Consider the following 26,416-nt stretch of genomic DNA (forward strand, 5'->3'; position numbering starts at 1 on the left):
AATTCTTCCTCCCGTTGCCTGACCCCCAGGTTGGGAAGCCTGACATGCGACTCAGAACCTTCACTCCAGTGGGTGGACTTCTGGTATAAGTATTCTCTAGTTTGTGAGTCACTGACCCAGCAGTTATGGGATTTGATTTTATTGTGATTGCGCCCCTCCTACCGTCTCATTGTGGTTTCTCCTTTGTCTTTGGATGTGGGGTATCTATTTTGGTCAGTTAACAGTGTCTTTCTGTCGATGATTGTTCAGCAGTTAGCTGTGGTTCCAGTGCTTTCGCAAGAGGGAGTGAGAGCATGCCCTTCTACTCCACCATCTTGAACCAGTCTCCCTCAAATTACTCTTTTATCATATGCCATTTGTCATCAACGTTTTTGAAAGAAAGAATATATCATGGTATTCTGTGGAAAAACATGAACAACAGGTACTCTGAGTCAAAAAAATAGTTCCGAAGAATGAAGATGCATTAGGGATACCTTAACTGATTTTGTATATATTCTTTTTGTGTGTACACTATGTGATATATGACAAAACCAGCCAAAGTAAGTCTTTAAAAAACTTCTTTAATACAAAATAAAAATTCTAAGTGGTAAGGCATTGTGTTATAGTTTAATTGGCTGCTTTTTTCTTTGTATACATAAAATAATGGTGTGACTTACAATCACTGGTGTCCTAGATTCAAAGAAATATGATAGTATTATTTTGTGATTAAATATGCCAGGCATTAAGAGCATGTACCTTCCCAATACATGTTGTGTCATTTATATTTGTATTTATTTCTAATCTTATATTAAACTACAGGCTCTTTGAGGCCAGAGTTTGTGTTTGTTTTATCTGTTTCCCTTACAACACCTAGTACCATCCTTTCTAACATATACACATAAAATAAATACTTAATAAATAAATGGATTAAAATATGAAGTATTATACAATAAGTGCCACAGGAAGGTAAAGTACTATATGAGTGAACATCTACTAGTACATTCTCAATTAACTGCTTAACTGTAGTGTGTTAGAACTGTATTTATATATGGTGTTTTGTCCAGTCCTTGGGCTGAATCTCAGCTTAGGCCAGTGGTTTTTGAACCAACTATAAATGATCCTAATAGAATTCTATAAATTTAGGTCTGGTTTGCTGACTACATTTACAAGGAAATGTGGTGACTCATCTTGATTGAATCATAGAAAGTAGTAAATAAAACCTTTGCCTTAGAGAACAGATAACATTGACTTTCCCTAATGATGCTAAGATTATACAGGAGATCAGGCAAATGCCTGTCTCTAAGAAATATAGTACTTCTTTTTTTTTCCAGTACATGGGCTTCTCACTGTTGTGGCCTCTCCCGTTGCGGAGCACAGGCTCCGGACACGCAGGCTCAGCGGCCATGGCTCACGGGCCTAGCCGCTCCGTGGCATGTGGGATCTTCCCGGACCGGGGCACGAACCCGTGTCCCCTGCATTGGCAGGTGGACTCTCAACCACTCCGCCACCAGGGAAGCCCAGAAATATAGTACTTTTAAAAATAGCCCTTTTTTTTTTCCCTCCAATCAATCTCAATACACCTACAATAAAAAACAGACTAGGGAATAAAGATCAGCTTAGTGAATTATGTCTGTGTGATATTTTCTAGTTTTCACCCTTATTCTTTGGGCTATAAGTACAAGAAATAATATAAGCATTTTTGTTCAGTCAGCTAAATAGCTCTACTTCTGATTCAAATAAGTCTGTTTCCATTTTTTCTCTAGCAGTGCTTGTGTGTTTACTTGGCATGGAAAAGCACTGTGGTAGTCCACACTACTGTTCACCAAATATCTCTTTCTAGATACGTGACAGGATTGTACATTCTTTCCCTGTTGAAGTTAGGTGTGGTCATGTGACTTTTTTGTCCGTTAAAATGAGACCACTAATGACATGAAGCTTTAAGAGCAAGTACAAAATTTACCACACTTCCTTTATCCTGAGGCAGCAACTAATAGAAGCACAAAGATGGAGCCTCCCTTAGCCTAAGTCCCTGAGTGAGGACAGCATAGTGCCAGGTCCCCATCATATTTGACCTGCTCATAGACATATAGTACGTTTTGTGCCAGTAAGATTGTGGGGTTATTAGGTAAGCATAACCTAGCTTATCATGATTAATATAGTCTTCACCCCAAAACAGTGGGCTTTAATGGTAACTAAAAGAATATAACAGATTTGATGTACTGGTATTGGCCTAGTATTTTTTTTTCTTCCTTATGGAAATATTTGTTGTACACAGCTTCTATAAGCTAATATTCATCACAAGGTGATTAGAGTCAATTCCATACATCAAAATACTTTTCTCTGAATTATAGTCTTTTGTCAAGACATTTTGATATACTTCTATAAGATGTCCTTTTATCTGCCAACAACAGAAATGCCAATTCATTCTTGCATTTATTCTTTAATTCAACAAACTTTTTTGAATGCCCATTATTTGCCAGGTGCTAAGACTAGGAAGATGTTCAAGGAACTCTAGATAGTTTGGTGGAAGTGGCAGAAGGTAAGCAGGGCTAAAACCTATAAGACACTTTGTTCTTCTGAAGTCTGGGTCCCTCACTGGTTTCATACATGATACATACCTGTTTCATTTTAAAATAGTTAAACTACATTTAAAATTTAACTTCACAAGTACCATATCCAAGGTGACATAGATCAGATTTTGCCACTGCTGAGACCACCAACGTATTACCTTAAAAGTTAGAAGTTTCTTTACCATAGCTAGTATAGAAACTGTTTAAGAAATAAGAAATTAAGTGCCATCAAAAAGTTTAATTCTTGGGCTTCCCTGGTGGCGCAGTGGTTGAGAGTCTGCCTGCCGATGCAGGGGACGCAGGTTCATGCCCCGGTCCGGGAGGATCCCACATGCCACGGAGCAGCTGGGCCCATGAGCCATGGCCGCTGAGCCTGCACATCCAGAGCCTTTGCTCCGCAGCGGGAGAGGCCACAGCAGTGAGAGGCCCGCGTACTGCAAAAAAAAAAAAAAAAAAAAAAAAAAGTTTAATTCTTGACATATACACACCATCAAATGTAAAATAGATAGCTAGCAGGAAGCAGCTACATAGCACAGGGAAAGCAGCTTGGTGCTTTGTGACTACCTAGAGGGGTAGGATAGGGAGGGTGGGAGGGAGACGCAAGAGGGAAGGGATATGGGGATATATGTATACATATAGCTGATTCACTTTGTTATACAGCAGAAACTAACACAACACTGTAAAGCAATTATACTTCAATAAAGATGTTAATAAATAAATAAACTTTTTAAAAGTTTAATTCTCCCAATTATCATAGAAGAAAAAAATTTTTATCACATTATCAGGTAGTTTCCAGCAGCTGTAATTTACAAATTAAAAATTTTAAAGCTGAATTCTGTTTCTGGTCTTCATTATAAGAATCTGAGTATCTTTTGCAAACGCAGTGCAGATGAGTTAGGAGACAGCAAGGTTCCCTTTTGGTTCTTCTTCCCATCACTTTTTGCCTTTTCATTCTAGGGGTTCTTCAGCAAGCGCCTGAAAGGCTCCATCAAGAGGACCAAAAGCCAATCAAAGCTTGACCGAAACACGAGCTTTCGGCTTCCCTCCCTTCGCAATACAGATGACAGGTAGGAGTTCACTTGCTTAAAACAAAGAAAGAAATTTTACAGTGCATTTTGATAAGACATTTTGGTCTTCGTTAACTTTGCATCAATGATACTTGGAAAGATCCGATACAAAATTTACTTTTTTGCCTTGCTCATATCGAGGCAAGGTACAAAATATTGGCTTAAATATCCAACCAGTTTAAAAATCTTACAATATCAAAGAGTGTGTGGATACCTAAGAACTAAGTTAAGAATCGGTTGTGCTGTTTCTGTCAAACCAAGTTCTAGTGGTCAGAGGTGTATCTTTCTTTTGTAGGATGACCATAAGGGATGATGATGGCTATAGCTAACATTTTCTGAGCACTGTACTAAGTGCTTTATATGCATTATCTTGTTTAATCTTAATAATAACCCTGTAAGAGAAATGTTAATATTATCACCATTTTATAGATGACAAGTCTGAGGAACAGAGAAATTAAGTAATCTTGCCCAAGGTTATACTGCTTAGTAAATAGCAAAAATGGTATTTTAACTTGGGTAATTTGGCTCTAAGGGTCCATGGTCTTCACTGCTTCATTGTTCATTGTGTATAGTATATGGACTTAGCCTCATTAATTTGCAGTCACGTCTAGAAGATATGTATGAAAAGGAAGCCTGGATTTCAATAATTAGGACTACCAGCTTAAGCAAACCTCAAATGCATGGCTTGCTAAGGATAACAACCCTCTAAAATGATTGAATGTATGCTAGGACACATTTGTAATACTTCACGTCTCTACAATGTTCAAAATTTAGGAAATGGTACTTGTTGTGTCTTGACACATCACCACCATCACCAGTATTTATTGAGTGCTTATTCTGTGCCAAGTATTTTTAATGTAGTATCTTATGTAATACAGCCCTAGATACTATTATTATCCTCATTTTACAGAAAAGGAACTAAGGCAAAAGAGATTGAGAAACTTGCCCAAGGTCACACAGCTAAGTAGTAGAGCTTTGATTTAAACTCATGTCTGGCTTTCATAATGATACTCTTATTTATACTTGGGTGTTTTTTATTTTTTTTACTTTTGGTAATAAGTCCATTATTTCCAGTTATCTGTATAACAAACAGAAATATAGATTATAATCTCTATAATGGCAGATTATAGATTTGCCAGGCAGAGAATTACTCTCGTTTTATATGTGAAGTAACTTGTCCCCCATACTGAGTTGATAAGAGGCTACTGCTTTAACAGCTCTTCTTATCCCTGAACCACATTAGAGATGGTCTGTGAAATTTGCAAGTATGTTCAATTTGCGGTGTAATTGTATTGTTAAATATGTCTTTTATACCTTTTTGTTTTAAGATAATCATTAAAAAAAGATCTTTTATTCTCATATTTTTCCCTTAGATTTTACTGTATAGCACAGGGAACTGTATATATATAACTGAATCACTTTGTTATACAGCAGAAATTAACACATTGTAAATCAACTATACATCAATTTTTTAAAATTACTTTTATCATTCAAACAACCATTTACATTTTATCAGTATGATGGATGAATAGTAATAATAAACACATATACAGTATGTACTATGTGCCATACACTGTTCTAAGCACTTTACATAAATGAAATCATTTAATCAACACAACAACCCTAGTTACAGTCATGACCTCATTTTGAAGATGAGAAAACTGAAACAGAGAAATTAGTAAATTGCACAAGTTCACACAACTTAGAAAATGGCAGTACTGCGGTTCCAATCCAAGAATTCTAGCTCTTGGGTCTACATTTTTTAATTTATGCTATATTGCCTCTCACAAAAAAAGCAGGTGGGGGGCATTTCTTTGTTTTAATTTGTAGTTACCTAATGCCTACTAAGTTGAACATCTTTTCGCAAGTTTTCTTCTTCTATGACTTGCTTATTCATCCCTTTGCCATTTTTCTATTGAGCTATTTGTCCTTTTTCTTATGGTTTGGAGTAGTGTTTATTATTACTAGGGATTGTAAGCCACTATTATGCACGTTGTTAAAATTTTCTTCCAGTCTGTTTCTTGTATTTTTAAATCATGTCTCTAAATTATATAGAAGTTTTAGATTTTCATTTGGTCCAACATGTCAGTCTTTTTCTTTGTTGACTTACCTGGCCAAATTTGACCAGAACACTGAACTCAAGAAGCCAGGGATCTCTTTCTCATTAAATTTCTCATTATGATGCTGTTCAAATCACTATATCTTACTTCTTCAGGAGGAGGAAATATTCTGCCTGGGGTATTAGGAGGATAATGAGGTAGTGATCATGATATTTTGAATTCTTCAGGCTTTTTGATAACAACAAACCTTATCTGCACTCATTACATTTTTAAAAGATAAAATTATCCTCATGAGGTCTGAGTTACTGCTTTCAGATGGCAGAAAAACAGTTGTAAATGAGTTGATTTCATCTAAAGAAGGTTTACTACATATGATAAGTAAGCTTTTCTGTCCAAAAGAACATAGGGTATTTTAACATGCAGACTTAATTGATCAAAAAGACCCTCCAGGTTTGTCTAGCTGAATGATCTGCAAGTCGTAGACTCTGCTCTAAGGCCCTGATGGAATTTGGTACCAATGTTGCTTTGGGGATCAATTTATGATGATCCTTAAACTCAGAATTTCCTTTGGGAAGTTGTGGGGCATAGGCATAAGGACTAAAACTTTGCCAAATAATTAATATTTTTAAGAACCAAATTTCTTGATACACAGTAACATATCTAATTGTGACAGTTACGTACAGACTAGAAGGCCATTTGCTACCAGGGAATATAGAGTACTAAAGACACAGCCCCAACCTCAAGGTGTCCAGTAGAAGAAGTAAATACTCAGGAAGAAATGGTATAAGGGAGGTGAGATTACTTCTTGTTAGGTGGACCAAGAAAGACCTTAGAGGGCAGTGGCCTGTGAGTTGAACCTTAAAAAAGCAGGTATAATTGGAACTGAGAAACAGACACATGGAGAGAACATTCCTCAGAATGGAAATAATGAGCAAAAGAAGAAAACAGGAAACTACAGCTCTTGAAAAGAAATACTGAGTAGTTCATGGTATATAAAGGAGTGAGGTAGGAAATGATTGGAAAGGTAAAGTTCCAATTTTTACATTGATAGGTAAAAAACTGTGTTTTTTTGTCGTAAAAATGACTTAAAATGTATAAGAAACAAATATGAACTCTATCTTTGATGAAACTAGGATAAATCTGAATGATAGATTACTTAAAATTAGAGGAAGATCAGGGCTTCCTTGGTGGCGCAGTGGTTGAGAGTCCACCTGCCGATGTAGGGGACACGGGTTCATGCCCCGGTCCGGGAAGATCCCACGTGCCACAGAGCGGCTAGGCCCGTGAGCCACGGCCACTGAGCCTGCACGTCCAGAGCCTGTACTCTGCAATGGGAGAGGCCACAACAGTGAGAGGCCTGCATACCACAAAAAAAAAAAAAAAAAATTAGAGGAAGATCAGACGTAGTTGCCTGCAGAAGGAAATTCTGAAAAAAAAGTCTGTCACTTAATGATTCAGATCAGTTGCTAATTAACAGATACTCAAAACAGTAATGGCTTAAACAAAGTAAAGTTATATTTTCCTCACCTATAAGAAGTCTGAGGGTGGGCAGTCTAGGACTAAGGATTCAGGGCTCTTTGTGGGCTTTTTCCTCTGCCATTCTCAAGATCTTCAAGGATCTCTTTATGAACACAAGTTAGCTACTGGAGCTCCAGCCATAGCATCCATGTTTCAGGTACCAGAAAAGAGGGGCCCATAAAAGGACACCTGTCTTCCAATGAAGTTATCTCCTTTAGAGCAATTTCCCTGAAACCTCACCCAGTGGCTTCTCATTGTCACTTCTATCTGCAAGAGAGACTGGGAAATGTTATACATGGGTACGTTATTGCCCCCAATAATACAAGAGTCTGTTATTAGGGAAGGAGGAAAAGATGGGCATTAGGAAGACAGCTAGCATCTCTAACAGAAGAAAGAGGTTGATTTACCCACTCACCCCCAGAACTCTGGAAAGGTTCAGCTCCCACCCAGCTCTAGCAGGCCAGCAGCCAGGCTTACATTCATCACACAGCAAATTTGAGAAACTGAGCCAGATAAAAAGACCTACAGATACCAACATTTATGTTCCCCCATTACAATGTCAGCTAGTAATTCTACTCCTAAGTATATCCAAGAGAAGTGAAAAACGAATGTCCCCACAAAAATTTGTAACATGAATGTTCGTAAACATTATTTATAGTAGCCCCAAAGTGGTAATGTCCATCAACTGATGAATGGATATACAAAACATGATATATCTAAGCAATGCTATATTATTCAGTCATAAAAAGGAATGAAGTATTGACACATGCTACAACAGGGACAAACCTTGAAAACTTTATGCAAAGTGGAAGAAGCCAATCACAAAACACTATATAATGTACAATTCCATTTATGTGAAATGTCCAGAATAGGCAAATCTATGGAGACAGTAGATTAATGATTGCCAGAGGCTGGGGATATAGGGCAGGGGAAAGTGATGAATGAAGAATGACTGCTAATGGACATGAAGTTTCTTTTTGGAGTGATGAAATGTTTTAAGCTTAGACTGTGGTGATAATTGCACAACTCTGAATATACTGAAAATCGTACACTTTAAGTGGGTAGATTTTATGGTATGTTAATTATATCTCGATAAAGATGGTAATTAAAAAAAAAAACAGCTGGCCAGGAAGTACTCTGCAGTGAAGCTCACTAATCTGTAAGCTCTATTCCAGCACACAAAGCTTCCATTGAGTTCTTTAGTGCTTTAATCTTAAATATAAACAGATGGCCAAGAATCTCCAGATATTTGAGGAAGTTCTTCAACATGAAAGGCAGAGAGAAAAACAAATAAATAGGAGAGAGAAAAAAGAACCCGGAAGAAACAGAGACAATGCGTAGAGCCAAAATCAACTTCAAAGCATAATAAATATTTTCAAAATATAAGATAGTGCATCTATGAAACAATAAGATGCTATAAGAAAAGGAACCTCAAAGAAACAAGAAAGAGAGCTTGGAAATTGAAATATAAAAGCTAAAGTCAAGTCAATCTCCCAGAAAGTAGAACAGAAAATGAGAAAATCAATCCAGAAGATTCTAGTAAAAGAAAAGTTTTATTAGAAAACTTTGGAGAGGAAATTGTCAAAGAAATAATACAAGAAAATTTCCCAAAACAAGAAAATATAAATATCCAGATTGGAAAGGCCACCAAATTCCCAATACAGTGAATGACAAAAGACTTTCCAACACACACCACACACACACACACACACACACACACACACACACCCCAATTCACATCATCATGAAAGAGCACAACACCAAGGCTTTAAAAAAAAATCTTAAAAGCTTCTAGCAAGAAAAAATAGGTTACATACAAAGGAAGTATGAAAGGATTGCATTGGAATTCTCAATAGAATATTGAAAATCAAAAGTCAGTGGAGCAGTGTTTTCAAAATTCTGAGTGGAGGTTATTTTCAACACAGTATTCCATACACAGGACAGTCCTTGAATGCCAGATGAGGAGTTTGGATTTTATTGTATAAGCAATGGGTTTTTTTTTTTTTAACATTTTTGAGCATGGAAGTGACCTAATCAGAATTGTGCCAATTATAGATTAATCCAACAATGGAATTTCAAATGACTTGGTTTGCAGAGACTAAGTTTGGGAGACCAATTAGGAAAAAAAAAAAAGCTATGGTAGGAAATAAGAAAGGCTCTAAAGAGGGTAGTTGGCAGTGGGAATGAAGAGTCAGAGACAAGATAGGAGAAACATTTTAGAGGCAAAATCAATAGGATGTCACAAAGTCATCATTGTTCCAAAGCCATCTAATCAGATAAAAGCCAGTAAAGTGATTTCCTAGAATCAATATTGGCAGCATTTTCACATTAAAGCCATGTCATGTGGAAGGGTGTTGGGACAGGAGAAGACTCTGCTGTTTCTGCCTTATATTGAAATGCACTTTGAAAAGTTTGAAAAACTAGGAAATGCTGAAAAACCGTGGTTATACAGCATTGTCAGGCATTCCAGGATTTCGAATGCCGGTCAGGTTGCCAACCTTACTCTGGAAGTGCTACTTAAATTTACCAAGTCTTGAGGTGAAGATAAGCACATGGAATAGAATTTTCTCAACTCCTTCAAACGTCCTTCAAGTAAAAACCTTTGCAGTAATGTCTTCAATTCTGAGGCTCACTGACAAAGCATGGTTTTAAAGTAGTCCGCTTATTCTTTGTCAGGAGGATACCTAAGAATAAGTGTAGTGTTCATTTGTAGGGTGTATATACTCAGCTTCTTGAGTTTCTCCTAATTAGAACTAATTTTTTAACTCTTTTTTTTAAAATTTGTATACTCACAAGAAGTTGTAGAGTCTTGCAAGCACTTCCCCCAATAGTGATATCTTATGACTGTAGTGTAATATCAAAAACAGGTAATTGACATTGGTACAATACTGTTAACTAGACTACAGATTTTATTTTTCACCAATTTTTATGTGCACTCATTTGTGTGTATTTATAAGTCTATGCAATTTAATCCTATGTATAGATTTGTGTAACCACCACCACAATCAAGATACAGAATTATTCCATTACCAGAAAAGAACTCCCTCTGCTACTTTTTAGTCATACCCACCTCCCCACACCCATCCCTGTCCCCTAGCAACCACTTTTTGTTTTCTACTTCTATGGTTTTGTTATTTCAAGGATGTTATATAAATGAAATCATATAGTGTGTAGCCATTTAATATTGGCTTTTTTTTCACTAAATAAAATGCCCTTGAAATCCCTCCAAATTGTTGTATCTATCAATAGTTTGTTTCTTGTTATTGCTGAGTAGTATTCCATTTTATGGATGTATCAAAATTTGTTAACCAATCACCTACTGGAGAACACTGGTTTCTGATTTTTAGCTATTAGGAATAAAGCTGCTGTGAACAGTTGTGTACACATAAGTTTTCACTTCTCTGCAGTAAATACGCAAGCGTGCAATTGCTGGGTTGTATGATAAGTACTTGTTTAGGTTTAGAGGAAACTACCAAACTATCTTCCAGAGTACTTGTACAATTTTACATTCCCACCAGCAATTTTTATGGGTTTTGTGTGTGTGTGTGTGTGTGTGTGTGTCCCAAGACATTTTCACTTCTGTTTTCTTTTAGAAGTTTTATGATTTTTAGCTTTTATATTTAGGTCTACGATCCATGTAGTTAATCCATGGTTACTCTAAATCAAAGGTCTTAACTCAGAGCCTATTGGTGTTCACTTCGAGATAGTAATCAAACTTCATACTTAGCCCAGCCAAGCCAATTGCAGACAGTCTGCTTTTGGAGAAGGAAGTATTATAAACTACTTACTTCTCTCTTCGCATCCAGCTTAACTACCCGTGGCTTTAGGTGCCCTCCAGATTTGGAGCAAGGGGAGAGACAGAAAGGAGGGGAAAGGTAATAAGAAAAGTTTTAGTACTATCTTAGCCTTCCATAATGCTCTCTGAGTCTGGCAGGTGTTTAAAGCTGACTCTTCTATCATGAGGTACTTTGAAGAATTCTTCAGAAATGCCTCATCTTTGAGGAACTCTCATCTATGGTTTTTTTGAGTTTCATGGGTACATTTCTATTCTAGGTGTTCACTTGCAACTCCTTCCACAGTTTCTAGGAAGGAATTTTTGCTGTTCTAGTCTTCACCCTTCCAGTCCTCTGGTCTACAGGAGATATTCACACATCCTTTGCCCTGACAAACCTCTAGGAGTGCAGCCTAATCCAAAAGTATCAACTTGGGCTGTGCTACCGACAGTTAGTCATTTCTCATCCTCTAGATTTCCCAGGTAAAATCAAACCCCACCTTGTATGCATTCCCTACCAATATCCCTTGTGTATGTTGGGGGGAGGGGGGGATGGGAGGGATAAGCCTCACAGCTTTCTCCAAAAATTATCTCTCACAAAATCCTTTCCCTTCTCCATACTGTCACCACTTTTTATAGTCCTGCTCTGACTGAGAGGTTCAAGGTAATGGAATCGGTTCCAAAACATTTCCTTTGTAGATTCTACAGTTTGGTACTTCACTGCGGCATGCACCTGTTTTACCTTAGAGTCTCAATTTGAAACTTCAATTTTAATATCTCATCACATATGTATATAATACTTTTACTCATCTACAATCTTGAGCATAACGTACAAAATGGAACATGGCTCTGTCCATTCCCTAACTCTCAGCATTACCTCCTACCACTCCTACCAGAAGTCCATCATTTACTTACTAAACTGTTTCATATTTCTCTACTTTTAATCTTGCTGCCCTCTCTATCCCAAATACCATATCCTATTCCTACACCGTGTCCTTTGACATGCAACAGTACCCAAGTCAGGAGTCATATGCTCCCTGACTTCTTTTCCTTGTTCTTCCTGTGCATCATTCTAGACTAAGCACCTACCCCATATACCCTACCCACCCATGGCCAACTGTATACACCTTATTATAGGACTGACTGCTTTCTATTGAATTTATCTTTTCATGTTTCTGCTTACTGCAGCAGATGGGAAGCTCCGCAAGTGTACAATCTTTGTATCCCCACCCCCTACCACAATGCCTGTCCTATTAAGAAACTTAATTTCTTGGCCTGAAACAAAAGGGAAGAATCCAAACAAATTCCAGATAATAGAGAAGAAGAATCTCCTTCACTATGGTGTACTTGGATAGAATGACAACTTCTCAGAAATTATTGGATTCCAGGCCATTAATTAATCAATACAGCCTAGCTATAGATTATAGTTTCCCTTACCAGTGTTTACTGATATGGACCAGTTAAGGAGCCCTTAGTTTTGTGAACTAAAATCCAATTGAAGTTTCTAATTATGTCATGATAGCATTTTAAATTCGTTAGAATGCTTTATCTTAATAGAAAAAAATTATTTCCATACATTTATACCTTCTATCTTCATATTCTTCCAGCAAGGAATATATTTGGGAATAGCTATCCTAACCTAATAGTTTACATAAAATGAACTAATGCTTGTCATATCACTTTGAAAAACTATGTTTGCAATGATAGTCCCATTTGTATGGTACTGTAGTTTATGAGATATTTTTAAAATCATAGATGATTGCATTTGATTTTCACAATAACTGTGGGAGGTATAGGAACAGAAATCATTATCCACATTTTACAAATGAGATAACTAAGGTTTAGAAGTAATAAATTGTTTGTTCCACGTCACATGGCTAGTGAGTGATTTAAGCTGACATGAATACGTAGGACTTTTGAGTCCAAGTTGATTGCCTTTTCCATTATCCTCTTTGTTGCATGTGTTGATAGGAAGCCTAACCTGCTGAGGAAATGATTGAGAAAGAAGGAAAGATCAAACAATATATGCACACACATATATATACACACAACATACATATTCAAACATACACACAAACGTATTCAAACAACAACTTTTTTTTTTTTTCGGTACGCGGGCCCCTCACTGTTGTGGCCTCTCCCATTGCGGAGCACAGGCTCCGGACGCGCAGGCTCAGCGGCCATGGCTCACGGGCCCAGCCGGTCCGGGCCATGTGGGATCCTCCCAGACCGGGTCACGAACCCGTGTCCCCTGCATCGGCAGGTGGACTCTCAACCACTGCGCCACCAGGGAAGCCCCATAATAGCTTTTTGTGTGAGTGCTTGTATGGTATTTTTTTAAGTCAACATAAAAACCAGTGAGTAGTTTAAGCAGTAGGGACTGGCTTTAACTGCAGCAGGTAAATCAGTGCAGCTAGGGCTGTCAGGATCCTCGGGGGCACATTTTTTTATTTTAGCACACAAGCAGAACTCTGATGAATGAGCTGTAATTTCTTTCTTTCTTTTCTTTTTTTTCTTTTTTTTAATCCAGGTAGGGAAAGCTTTATATTCAGTAGTATAGGAAAGGATCTGCTCTTTCAAACAGAAAACATCAGTTGGATAGTTTCACAGATACCAGGTTGAAAAACAATAAAATCTGGGGAGCAAGTAAAGCTGTCTTTTTCCCAAAGTGAAAGCTCAGATGCCAGTTTTAAAAAACTGATTAGACCCTTTGTAAGTTTATTGGTAGACTGTTAGGATACTGAGTATTATTAATTTCTACCTGGGAAATTTTCAAACAAGGTAAAGTGCCTTAGGAACACATACTGGTGAGTACAAACATATATTGCTATACTTAGTTTATGGCTGAGCTGTCTTTCCAAGAACTCAGCAAAGCAGTCTAGAATCATAACTGCCACGCCAAGCAGAAATTCACCTGCCCTGGAGTACAGGATTTTGTGTGGCAATAAGCATTTTTTTCAGTTATATTTTTAATTAAAAGCTTCCCACATTTGGAATTGAATCTGTAAACATGTGGCAGATTGAGCTAGCACATCCAAGCACCACTGGTGCTTTGGGGGAAGTAAGCTTTTTAAAAAATTGGATGGTTGAGCTGGGAAAAATCCAGCTGTTTTACTTAACATTGCACTAATCAGAGTTCTTTGACTCCTTTTTTTCTTCAGTGAATCCAGTGGTGTGTGTGTTGGCTCCTCACCCCCAACCCCTTCACTTTTGTCTTTTAAGATTGATTTCAGACAGTGATGTGGATTAAAGCAATATAATATTAATTCACTGTAGTGGGTAATAGAAAGCTATTCCTGCCTTGTAGTTTCTCTCTTAAATAGGTCAGAAGCAGCAGGTAATCTTCATCAGCAAAGCAATTAGATTTTTAACCCTTACCTATCACACTGAGCCCTGAATTATTCCATGGTGTTTGGGATGATGGGGGTTGGGGAGTAGGGGTGCAGGGGTCGGGAAGAGAACCAGTAGTCAAGGGATTCACAACGTCCACTTTTGAGGTTAGGTTCCTTGATGGCCATTGTCAGATTGGACTGGGAAAAGTCGTTTTAAACTCCTATTTTTCTCTCAATAAATCTACATTCCACTTTCCATTAGACAAGTAAACTGTGGTGCCATACAGAGCTGCTAAAACTCTAATTAGCAGATCTAAGAAAAATCATTTCATAGGAAGGTACAGGAGGAGGTAAACATGCTTAGAGGGGACTTGGGCTTACTGATGCTATTATATAGAAATATTTGCACAGATAATGCCTCCCCACCGCTGCCACTCCCAGGCTGCTTGATCTTCCTGTTTACTGTAATCCTGCTTCTCTGGGAATTACTTCTGTCTTCTTCAAGATACTTTCTTCCCAATACAGGAAGGGCTTGCTTATTTATTCATTAGCAGTGTTGCACATATTAGCAACTTTGGTGTTCAGTTCATGGGCGTCAGTGTGTATATACACACAAACACATAAATGCTGAACAATAGGAGACCCTGAACTATATATATTAACAGCTGAAATTTCTGTAACCAGGAAGAATTTTGAATTCTAATTCCAGGTGGCTTGGTTATGATATCTGTTTATGGCTGTATTTGGAAGTTAAACCTTCCAAATACAGCCATAAACAGATATCAACAAATGTCAAAATGACATTTGTTCAGCACTGGAAATACAGTGAATAAAGAAAATTATCCAACTCTCTGAAAGAAAAAAAAATGTAACTCAGAAAAGTTAATGAAAATAATACCTACAAACATTAAACTAGGATAAGCACTGCAAAGGAAATAAAACAGATGTGAGAGAAAGATGGTATTTGCAAGGTGGGATGTGGCAAATACCTTTTAGTAGTGGGCTGGGGATCATCTAGGAAACATCTAAAGCTTCGCAGCTTCGTTTTCTAGCACAGAGATTCTCCTCCACCCCCAGAGTTGCCTAAGTTGTTTTCCTACAGCTTTGACTCCGAAATTGTTCATGGAAATGGGTGGAGCCTCGCCATTCCTTCCTTTCTGTCTTAAAATGGTCACATTTGCAGAGCATGCTCCTTGAGTCCTTCAAGCTGCAGCTTCTCCCAGCTGCCTTTGGCTCTAATCTCCTTATAGGTGTAGCACCATGGCAACAGGCCCAGCCTAGAGCCCAGGAACCTTGTTTGTGTTACCTGAGGGGCTGGATGCAGCCTGAGGAAGAGAAGAAGAATATTACCTGTCCTGCAGCCTATTTGGAAGATGACTTCATGTTCTGTTATATGTGTTTCTGTTCTGCTTCTACTGAAGACTTGAAATTACACCTGGAAAACATTTATCCAGAGATGTTACCAGTAACCGAAGGCAGCAGGGGAAACCACCTTCTATTGGTTCTTTCTTCTAAACACAGAGTTGTTTTCTGAGATGTAGTTCAGAAAGTGATTTTCTGTACCATGACATGTGGCACCGCTGTGATTTGGGGGTGCACTGCAAGATGGCTGTACAGTTGCTTCATGTAGGTAGACATTTATTTGGTTTGAGATAAAATTAATTTATGTTTTAGAATATTTTCCTAAAGAATTTAAAACATAAAAGTAAGCCTTATTTTGTACCTCCTATCTTAAATATGCCTTCATCTTCCCTGTTGAGAGGCTCACTCCCAGAGCAGGATAGCCTTTTCCCCTACAAGCAACTCCTCCTGGGAAAAACGGGCTGGAACTGTTGTTTCATATGTGTTTAGAAAAGATCACAGTATCCTGTTGCCTCAGCCAGGCTTCCTATGAAGCATATTGGGAAAGGTTGTATGGTAATTACATTAAAATTTGCTTTTGCATTTAGTTATTTATAGTTGATATGCTCTGTTGACAGTATATAACATGTCATTGTCTTATCCAGTAGAACAAAAAGAAATAAATGTGGAGCCATTACATTGTTATATTTTTAGGTACAAAACATTAGGTGGCTTTTGTGCATCCTTTGTATTATCAATGGTAAATATAATTATTGACTTTTTGACCGTAAAAAGATTGCTGAACATTAGAACACACATTTTTGTGTGTGGAAAGAAGAATGGACTAAGGTCCTATTGCTTAAGATGTTTTTTTACTGCATGGAGTTTGATTAAACAGTGTTAGAATAGAAATAGAAGGGAAAGAGCAGCCTTTTGTGCTAGTTTCCTATATCTCATTACTTTATAATTTAACTGAAAGCTACTCTGGCATTAAGTATTTTGGTTCCTTTTTAAGTTAACATGGTTATTTCAAGGAAATGAATGAAGCTGCTTATTTAATGTGTTTTACACAAACAAATGTCTTTCCACAAGACATTTCTTTTTATCCCTATTACTAGGTACTTCTGCTTGAAATATATGTATTTAACTCTGGGTGTTTCAGTCAATAAATACTATAATTATTGAGTTAAACTGCATAGCTACCCAGTTCTGGATTCAAGAATATTGTGTTTTATATTGTTTGGCTTCATTGATTCTTCCAAGGGGAAGGCAGTGAAGTACTAGCTCCTGTAGTGACAAGAGTCCTGCTTCCCCGCATTCCTTTTTAAACAACTAGGGGACAGAATCAACCAGAATGCCTGAACGGTGTTGACAAAGGTCTGTTCTTCTAGTTTGAACATTTCTTTTGAGGGTGGGAAGTTTCTTCAAGGCATTTTACTCTTTATTCATATTTGTACAGTAAAGCATAGATAGAACCAAAAGCTTGCCAGAAAAGAATTCCATATAGAGATGGAAATCAGACCTTTGGAAAAGCAGGGTCTTGTGCTGAAAAGTTTGGCTTTGATTCTGGGTTTGTGTATGTATGTTTATTCTGCCAAAGCAGAAGGAAACAGAATGAGGGTTCAGTCACTGCTATTTTGTCACTGATAATAGAGGATAAAGCTATAGCATGGGGAAAAAAAAAAAGTAAAAAGAAATGATACGTCTTTTGATAACACCTTTCCATAAAAAAAATGTGTAAGATAACCTTAGATGATATATATTTCTCCATCTCCAACACGGGAATGAGGATAAAAACAATGTCTGTTGTGGAACTTCAAGCTCCCTTGAGACGAGTAAAATTATAGTACATTTTTGTGTTTTGTTGAAAAACAGAAGTGTGTACACAGAGACACAAATATGTATGTGGCTTATCTGTGCCACATGAATATGGTCTTATTATTATTGTTACAGATTAACTGTTAATTTGCTCATTTATTTTCCTCTTAGGCATTTATACATTTGGTTAAGCCTCCATTGCATTTGACATTTATTTTCTTGTTGGCCAAGTAATTACACTACCATAAATATCTCTTTCTACTTTTAGGTCTCGTGGGCTGCCTAAACTAAAAGAGTCACGTTCCCATGAATCCCTGCTGAGCCCATGCAGTGCAGTGGAATGTCTGGATCTTGGTAGAGGGGAGCCCGTATCAGTGAAGCCACTCCATAGCAGCATCCTTGGACAAGACTTCTGCTTTGAGGTAGAAAAGTGTAGGAAAAAGGAAGAGTAGTTAGACAACAAAGAGATTTTTCTATCCAGTATTCTTATGATCGCATTACTGTAGTATTGATGATTTGATCATCTTAACTGGTTTTCAGTTGCTGAAAATTACCTACTTACAGGGGAAAAATTGGAAATCTGCTAATCCGATTATGTTGGTGATTAAAGTTATTAATGATGACTTCTCATTCCTTTTGGGCTTGTCTGCTTTCAAAATAAATGAGTTCTTCTACTCAATGCTCTGTGGTGACCTAAATGGGAAGGAAATCCAAAAAAGAGAGGATATATGTATACATATAGCTGATTCACTTCGCTGTACAGCAGAAACTAACACAGCATTGTAAAACAGCTATACCCCAATTTAAACTAAATAAATAAATAAATAAATGGGTTCTTAGCGCATTCTCAGCAGAGGTCACAAGATTAATAATAACTTATTGTTAGTATTTTAATTTTTTAGTTTTGATAAAGATATCACACAATATGTTATTATTTTTCTCCTGAAAACCAAACCCCCCAATTTTAATGATCCTTTTGAGGAAATTGACTAAAACCATAATTTTTCTAACTAAAACATGGGCAGTTCAAGATCTGGGACCATGTCTTATTTACCTTTGTAATCCCCAGCACTTAGCCCAGTCCCTGGCACATTGCAGGTGCCTAATTTCTTCAGTGAACAAATTGCCCTTCACCAGAAAATTATCATCATCACCTTTTATAAGGTAATTTCCCCCTCCCAAAGTAAATGTACACAATTGGCCATTTGCAAATTTAATTTCAAAACCATCCATATACTTGTTAGGGTTATGATTTAATTAATGAGCACAAACTTACAAAGTTATTAGTGATGGGTCCTATGTTAGATATTGTAGAAGTTGAAAGATGTTTTATACCTTTTCTTATGGACCTGCACTATCCAACAGAAATACAGTGCAAGCCACATGTGTAATTTTAAATTTTATTAAACCCAAATGTTACCACTTCTGACATGGAACTAAAAATTATCAATGGAACTTTCTACATTCTTTTTTTAAAAAACTGAATCTTCAAAACCTGATGTATATTTTACATTTATAGCACATCTCAGTTTGGACTAGTATTTCAGGTGCTCACTAGCCACGTGTGGTTAATAGCTACCATATTAGACAGACTGTGACATCTGATCTGATTCACTAGGTTATAATCTGAGATTGAGTTAATATGTGAACCACTTTAGCAATTTGGACAGGTCATTTATTGGTGTTTTTTTGTATAAAAGTCACTTGAACTTTGCCATATTTGTAGAACACAGTTCAACAGATTGTATGCCCAGCCAGGTGTTAGGTTCTAGGCATAGAGACAACATGCTTCATTTTTAAAGGACATTGATAATAATCATCAGGCTAACCTAATTAAATGATTGGCAATCAGACTGGTTGCCTAGTAGAAGAGAAATGGGTTCCAAAGTAATTCAATACTGGTAACTCTTTTCAGTTTCACGTAGTAGCCTTCTGTAACATTATAATGAAGGCAGTCCCAAGAAATAAGCTGTTTTAGAGACCTTCTTCCCTTTTTAGTTATTTTTATTAACTCAGAATTGAGCATATTTATTTGCAGGTAAGTTTTTAAGGTTTAAGTTTAATTAAAGGGTTTTAGTTTTGTTCTTTCTAAACTGTAGGCCAGCTTTAGGTTCCTGAGCTGAATTCTCAATGGCCTTTGTCTTCATACCTGCATTCTAGTAGATGCTAACTAGATAACAAAGCAAAAAGTGAATGTGGATGTACATATAGATATCATAAAACCAGAAAATATCATTTTAGTTACCATGTAGTATAATATGGGTTCATAGCATATCTCTAACTCTTTAATGATACAACTAGGAAGATAGAGACCCCAAGCCCTGCATTTCCTTTTCCTTATCTCTAATCTTTATGTTGAAGGTTACCTACTTAAGTGGAAGTAAATGCTTCAGCTGTAACTCTGCTTCAGAGAGAGATAAGTGGATGGAAAACCTTCGCAGGACAGTTCAACCAAATAAGGTAATAGTGGCTTTGAATGTCCAAAAAATGTATAACTCTATAAGCAGTAAGTTGATTGAAGGTAAATAGAATAATAATACCTTAAATTTTATAGAACTTTTAAACACATATACGTTTTGTCCTTTTATGCTCAAAATAATCTTATCACAGATAGTATCATCATTTTACCAGTGTGGATAAGAGCAGCGGTCCCCAACCTTTTTGGCACCAGGGACCAGTCTCATGGAAGACAATTTTTCCACGGACGGCAGGGGGCGGTGCGGTTTTGGGATGATTCAAGTACATTACATTTATTGTGTACTGTATTTCTGTTATTATTACATTGTATTATATAGTGAAATAATTATACAACTCACCATAATGCTGATAGGAGGTGGAGCTCAGGCTGTCATGTAAGCAATGGGGAGCAGCTGTAAATACAAAGGAAGCTTCTCTCACTTGCCCACTGGCTCACCTCCTGCTGTGCGGCCCAGTTCCTAACAGACCACGGACCGGTACCAGTCCGTGTCCTGGGGGTTGGGGACCCCTAGATAAGAGGACTCAGAGAAGTTAAGTCACTTGACCAAGTGAGAAGCTAGTACAAGACAGAAATGGGACTGGAACACAAGTTTCTTAATTACTTACTTATCTCTATTTTATTTTCAGAAAGCTAATTCAGTTGCCACAAGACTGGCTATATGAGAACTTACAGGATGATATTTTTTTGACCCAAGTGAAATAGAATGTATGTGGCTCTCTAAGAGCTTGCTATTATCTTGAACAATGAGATAGCAATCCCCTTCATTATTTTTTGACTGCTCTTAATGAAGTACATAGCATCACCTACTTTAAGAGGAAAATGTTGTCTTTCTGGGATTTCAACTCTCAAACACAACTTTGTTACTCCTTTATAGGACAATTGCAGACGAGCGGAAAACGTTCTCCGTTTATGGATTATTGAAGCCAAGGACCTTGCCCCTAAAAAGAAATATTTCTGTGAACTGTGCCTTGATGATACCCTCTTTGCTCGTACAACCAGCAAGACCAAAGCAGACAATATTTTCTGGGGTGAACATTTTGAGTTCTACAGCCTTCCACCTCTTCATAGCATCACAGTTCACATTTATAAAGATGTGGAAAAAAAGAAAAAAAAAGACAAGAATAATTATGTAGGGCTAGTCAATATCCCCACTGCCAGTGTGACTGGTCGCCAATTTGTAGAAAAGTGGTACCCAGTGAGTACACCTACACCCAACAAAGGAAAAACAGGAGGACCTTCTATTCGGATTAAATCACGTTTCCAAACTATCACCATTCTGCCTATGGAGCAATACAAAGAGTTTGCAGAATTTGTCACCAGCAACTACACCATGTTGTGTTCTGTTCTTGAACCAGTAATTAGTGTGAGAAATAAGGAAGAGTTGGCCTGTGCCCTAGTGCACATTCTTCAAAGTACTGGCAGAGCCAAGGTAAGTGGAAAAGGAGGGTTGCATTACCCAAAATCTCTTCCTTACCTTTTATGAAGAAACACATGTTTACTGTGGAGATTCAAATTAGAGATATATGCTTTGCTATTGGTCAAAAAAAAAAAAAAGAATTAGGAAGGAAACCTATTAATAGTTCTTAGGTCCACTTATTAGTGGAGATTTTAAAAGTAAAGAAGTAAAATGGAGACTAACAAGTATTTATTTAAAGTTTATTTGCATGAAATATAGAGAGAGATACCGCAGCTAGCTCTTTATTGTCTGACAAAATAAATGGTAGGATTGGTGGATAATCCCACAATATGTGCAAGATTATTTATCTTTAGTTCTGGAGTGTGTTGTATGATGGTTTTATTCCTCACTATATTTTAAATTAAGATTGACTCATGACTGTACCCAGCTAGTCACAGAAGGAGGTATTCCAGAAGCATGCTGGTCATTAACAAGAGCCTTCATGAGATTAACAACTAAATTTGGAATTAAAATACCAAGGGATGTTATTTAATTGTTAGCTGTCTCATGATAACCTTATCTCAATTCATGCTGGATAGAAGTAAAAGTTCAGGAAGATAAAAGAGAGAAATATACTAATTGTATAAAGAACACTAAACAAATGATAGAATCTTTTTTTTAAAAATTTTATTGGAGTATAGTTGATTTACAATGTGTTAGTTTCAGATGTAACAATTAATAGAGTCTTTGATCAGCCTGAACTGTGGTAATTATCACCTCTGTGAGGCATATTCACTTAACTAGGCTAAGTCTCCATTATATTATATGCAAATTGGTCATAGTAAAATTGTATTTTAGATATAGAGGAGTTCACAGCTAGAATAATTTATGTAGAACTGAACAATAAAATAAAGCATTTTTTAAATTTCTTGATACAAATCAGAATATATCAAATATTCAATATTTAGTCCCTTATTTAACTGCCTTCCTACTGATTATCATTTTGGTGGTTGAATTTACTAATAAAAATTTTGAGCTTTCTGGTGTTAAAAAAGGTGTCATTGAAATTTTGAGTCTCATCTTTGAAATTGTATGGATATGTTCTTTCTGTTCTTCATTTGCTCAAGGTTCAAGGATATATGTAAGATTTTTTAACAGCTTTATTGAGGTACAATTTACATATCATAAACTATACCCATTTAAAGTGAAAAATTCAGTGAGTTTTGACAGATTATGCACCCATGGAAACCACAGCAATCAAGATACAGAATGTTACCATCACCCCCAAGTTTCTTCCTGACCCTTAGCACAAGAGTTTTAGTAGTGACTCCTAAGTCTATGACTCTTACAGTGTTGATCTACCCTGGAATAAATCCCATTCATGTTTAAAATGCTTAACTTTAGAATAAAAGTAAATCAACATATTCCCTCTGTTTTTGATTTTAGAGACTTTGAAATATCCAGTGAATATATAACATTCAAAATACAGAATGTTATCACATTTCAAATTGAACAACAGTAAACAATGAACTTTAAATCAAGTTCCTTAGACTGGTGAGAAATGAAACAGTTATTTCTTAAGGGCTTTATTTCTCCTTATGCCTTCCTTTGCTATAGATGGAAGGATGGATGGATGGATGGATGGATGGATGGGTGGATGGGGATACATACATACATACAAACAAATATAATCAGCCTAGAAAATGAGTTCAGATGTTTAGTTCAAGAAATTTCATGTTGATACTATAGACCAATTTGTAACCATTATATATTGAATGCCTAATACGTGTCAGAAGCTGTTAAATGCTGGAAATATAGAGGTGAGTAAAAATAGACACTGTCTTTGGTCTCATGGGACTCAGTCTTCTGGAGAAAACAGATGTTAATCAAATAATTACAGAAATGTGTGATTACTGTGAAAAGTGCAGATTTTTAAAAAGTTATATGGTGCTGTGAGAATGTGGATTAAGGGACCTGACTAATGGAGTTCAGGGGCAGTGTTGGTAAGAGAAGCCTTCACTGAGGAAAGATGTGCAAACTAAAATCCAAAGGACCTGAGGAATTAACTCCATAGCAGTGAGGGCAGAGCAAGGGTGGGAGTGAAGCAGAACTGAGAACAGCATTTGCAGAAAGCTCTGTGGTGAAGAGACAACATTGTGTATTAGAAAGGGCTTGATGTATTCAAGGACCTACCAAAAAAAAAAGGCCCTTGAGACTGGAGCACAATACAGAGAGAATGGTATGAGATGAGGCTGGGAAGATAGAAAGCAGAAAATATAGAGACTTGCAGGCCACATTCAGAACTACAGTCTATATCAAAAGTGTGATGAAAAACCTTTGAAGGAATTTTTAACTTAGGATTGGTGACACCTAAAATTTTATCCTGACTGACTTTTTTTTTTTCAAATGAATCTGGTAGCTTTAGTTTTAAAGCAGAGTTCCCAGGATGTTTGATATTTCATCAGTCTCCCCTAATGTACATTATTTATTCAGTTGCTTTCTGCCTGACTGAACGTTATTCTCCCAGGATTTTCTGACCGACTTGGTGATGTCTGAGGTGGATCGTTGTGGAGAGCATGATGTCTTGATCTTCAGAGAGAACACCATTGCCACCAAATCCATTGAGGAATACCTCAAGTTGGTGGGACAACAGTATCTTCATGATGCATTGGGTATGGAGAAGAAAAACATCTGTTTTCTTTTCTTTCCCTTTTGATTTTTAGACCCTCATGAAACAACCAAATGGAACTCAAATTCTGCATGTTATCTGGTTCTAGTTGATTAAAGTGTTAAAGTTGGAGTTTCAGCTGTAAGAAGTCTCTGCAATACTCAGCAGGGGAGGAACAGCAGATTGATTTCTTACACTATGTACCGAAAGAGAAAGCTCATCAGCATAGGCAGCTACCCCCATGCCCTCAAGTCCCTGAGGTTCTGAGATACACAGTAATGTTAGTAATGAGATGTCATTTCTAGTTGACCTGTTTCCCCCAAAGTGTTGGGTATTTATATCATGATATAAATACATTACCTAAGTCTTGAAAGTGCTGGCATTTGTTACTATGCATCAAAAATGGAGAAACTCCTGCCAATTCCCACAACTCCCAATTTCTGCCTTCCAGACCTACAGAATTTTTCACAGCTCATCTTTGTCCAATCAGTAGTTCTTAATGACTAGGCCACCCACTTGCAGCTCCATATTTGGTCGTGAAATTCAGGTGTTAACCACTAGAGTAAGGCACTGTGCTTGGCACTTTGATATACATTCTGATAAAGCAGACATGAGTTCCTTGAAGAACAGTGTCATTTTTTTATCCCCATATCCCCAGTACTTCACATAGAATGTAGAGCAGCACCATCCTAAAGAAACATAATGTGAGTCACATGTGAGTAATTTAAATTTTCTAGTAGTCACAGTGTAAAAACGGTTAAGAGAAACAGGTAAATTTAATTGTGATAACATTTTATTTAACCCAATATATCCAAATATTATTTAATATGTTATCAATATAAGAATTATTAATGAAGTATTTTACTTTTTTCATTCTAACTCTTGAAATTGTGTGCATTTTATACTTATTACACGTTCAGTTTGCACTAGCCAAATTTCAAGTGCTCAGCAGTCACATGAGGCTATCAAGAATAGACAATAAGGTATGAATGAATGGATAAATGTTTGCCCTTAGGGAGCTTACAATATAGATAGATAAGAAAGATAAGGTATCCCTATAACCAAAAAGAGAAAGAGAATCCTGTGCCTTTTCAAATAATTAAAGAAATTGATTATACCTGATGGAATTATAAAATTTCCCTTGTGACATTTATGATGTGTGTGTAGCTCGAAGTTTAGCAAGGTTTATAAAAGCAGAGATTGGACAAGGGAAATGGCAGGGATTAACATGGAAAGAACCTCATGAACAAAAAGGTATCGAGGTACCAGAGAACCAGGCATGTTTGGAATATAGCCAATTAGCTGGAAAATAAAGTGAAAAAGACAAGTCAACAACAACAAAAATGATTAGACAAATAATTAGAACCAATGAGTTGAGGGCCTTGACTGCCTGGCTGAGGAGTGTAGATTTTACAGTAATCATTGGTGAATGACTGGAAGTTTTGAGCAGGGTGTTTTTAATAGAATCAGTTTAACAGAGTGATTTAAATGGGTTGGTGAAGAAAGCAGCTGAACACAGAGACCAGTTAAGAAGCCATTATAATAAGGAAGGCAAGAAATAACAAGACTCTGAATGAGGTAATCGCCAAGAGTAAGAGAAAAGTTGGATCTAAGAAACAGTAAAGAAGTTGAGCTAATAGGACTTGGCAACTTTTCAGTTTGTGGGAATGGGGCAGGGCGTGGTGGAGGAGGAGATCAAAGATTACAGTGAATTTGGGGCCTTCGTGAGTGACAAGAAGGATGATGAGATTCTTAACAGAAAGAGAACATAAAAGTAGTAGGCTTGAAAGAATGAGAAATGATATTTTCACTTCACATGTATTCAACTTGAAGTTCAAGTAGGAAACCCCAGGGGTTCTAGATAGGAAATCCCAAGACATCTGTCTAGCTGGCTGATGAAAATTTAGGACTAAGTTACCCATGTGGAAGGAATCAATGAAACTACAAGATTACAGGAGCAGGAAGAGAATAGGGCCAAAGACAGATCTAACAGTGCACCTGGTTTATGGTGTAGAAGGAAGCAGAGGAATCAGAGAAGTGGTCAGAGAGAGGAAGCATGCATGCACACATGCAAAAAAAAGAAAGAAAACCAGGAAAATACTGTGTCTTAGACACCAAGAGGAAAAAAGTATCAATAGAGTCAGAGATTGAGGAAAGTAAAGATTAAAAAGAAAACATGGCTATTGCATTTTGATGACTGGGACTGCTCTCAGGAGCACAGGAGCCAGGTTGCACAGGCTAAAAAGTGAATGACTGCTCAAGAAACAGGACCGTTGTGTTTACCTATGCTGGACTCACTGTAGTAGCAGTTAATTCCTACTTTGGAGAAGTACATTTTTTCTTCTCATGCTTCCTATCTTCATATTTATTTCTTTTCTCTAAGTCATGTGCTTTAGTTTAAGATCTAATAGGAATT

At 37.0% G+C, this 26,416-nt stretch overlaps 1 protein-coding gene across 9 annotated transcripts in view; it reads left to right on the forward strand.

Moving 5' to 3' along the window:
* Positions 1 to 26,416, forward strand: part of RASAL2 (RAS protein activator like 2) — a gene marked incomplete at its 5' end in the record, with an annotated part of 380,591 nt that overhangs the window by 321,000 nt on the left and 33,175 nt on the right. For all 9 annotated transcript variants that reach the window (XM_081221809.1, XM_081221811.1, XM_081221810.1 and 6 more), the window contains 5 exons: positions 3,507 to 3,616; positions 17,726 to 17,879; positions 19,819 to 19,917; positions 20,811 to 21,365; positions 23,860 to 24,004. In XM_081221809.1, coding sequence (XP_081077935.1) covers positions 3,507 to 3,616; positions 17,726 to 17,879; positions 19,819 to 19,917; positions 20,811 to 21,365; positions 23,860 to 24,004 — 1,063 coding nt within the window. The remainder of the gene's footprint in view (positions 1 to 3,506; positions 3,617 to 17,725; positions 17,880 to 19,818; positions 19,918 to 20,810; positions 21,366 to 23,859; positions 24,005 to 26,416) is intronic.

The sequence above is a fragment of the Mesoplodon bidens genome, assembly GCF_964165515.1.
Source record: "Mesoplodon bidens genome assembly, chromosome: 2".
Lineage (NCBI taxonomy): Eukaryota > Metazoa > Chordata > Mammalia > Artiodactyla > Ziphiidae > Mesoplodon > Mesoplodon bidens.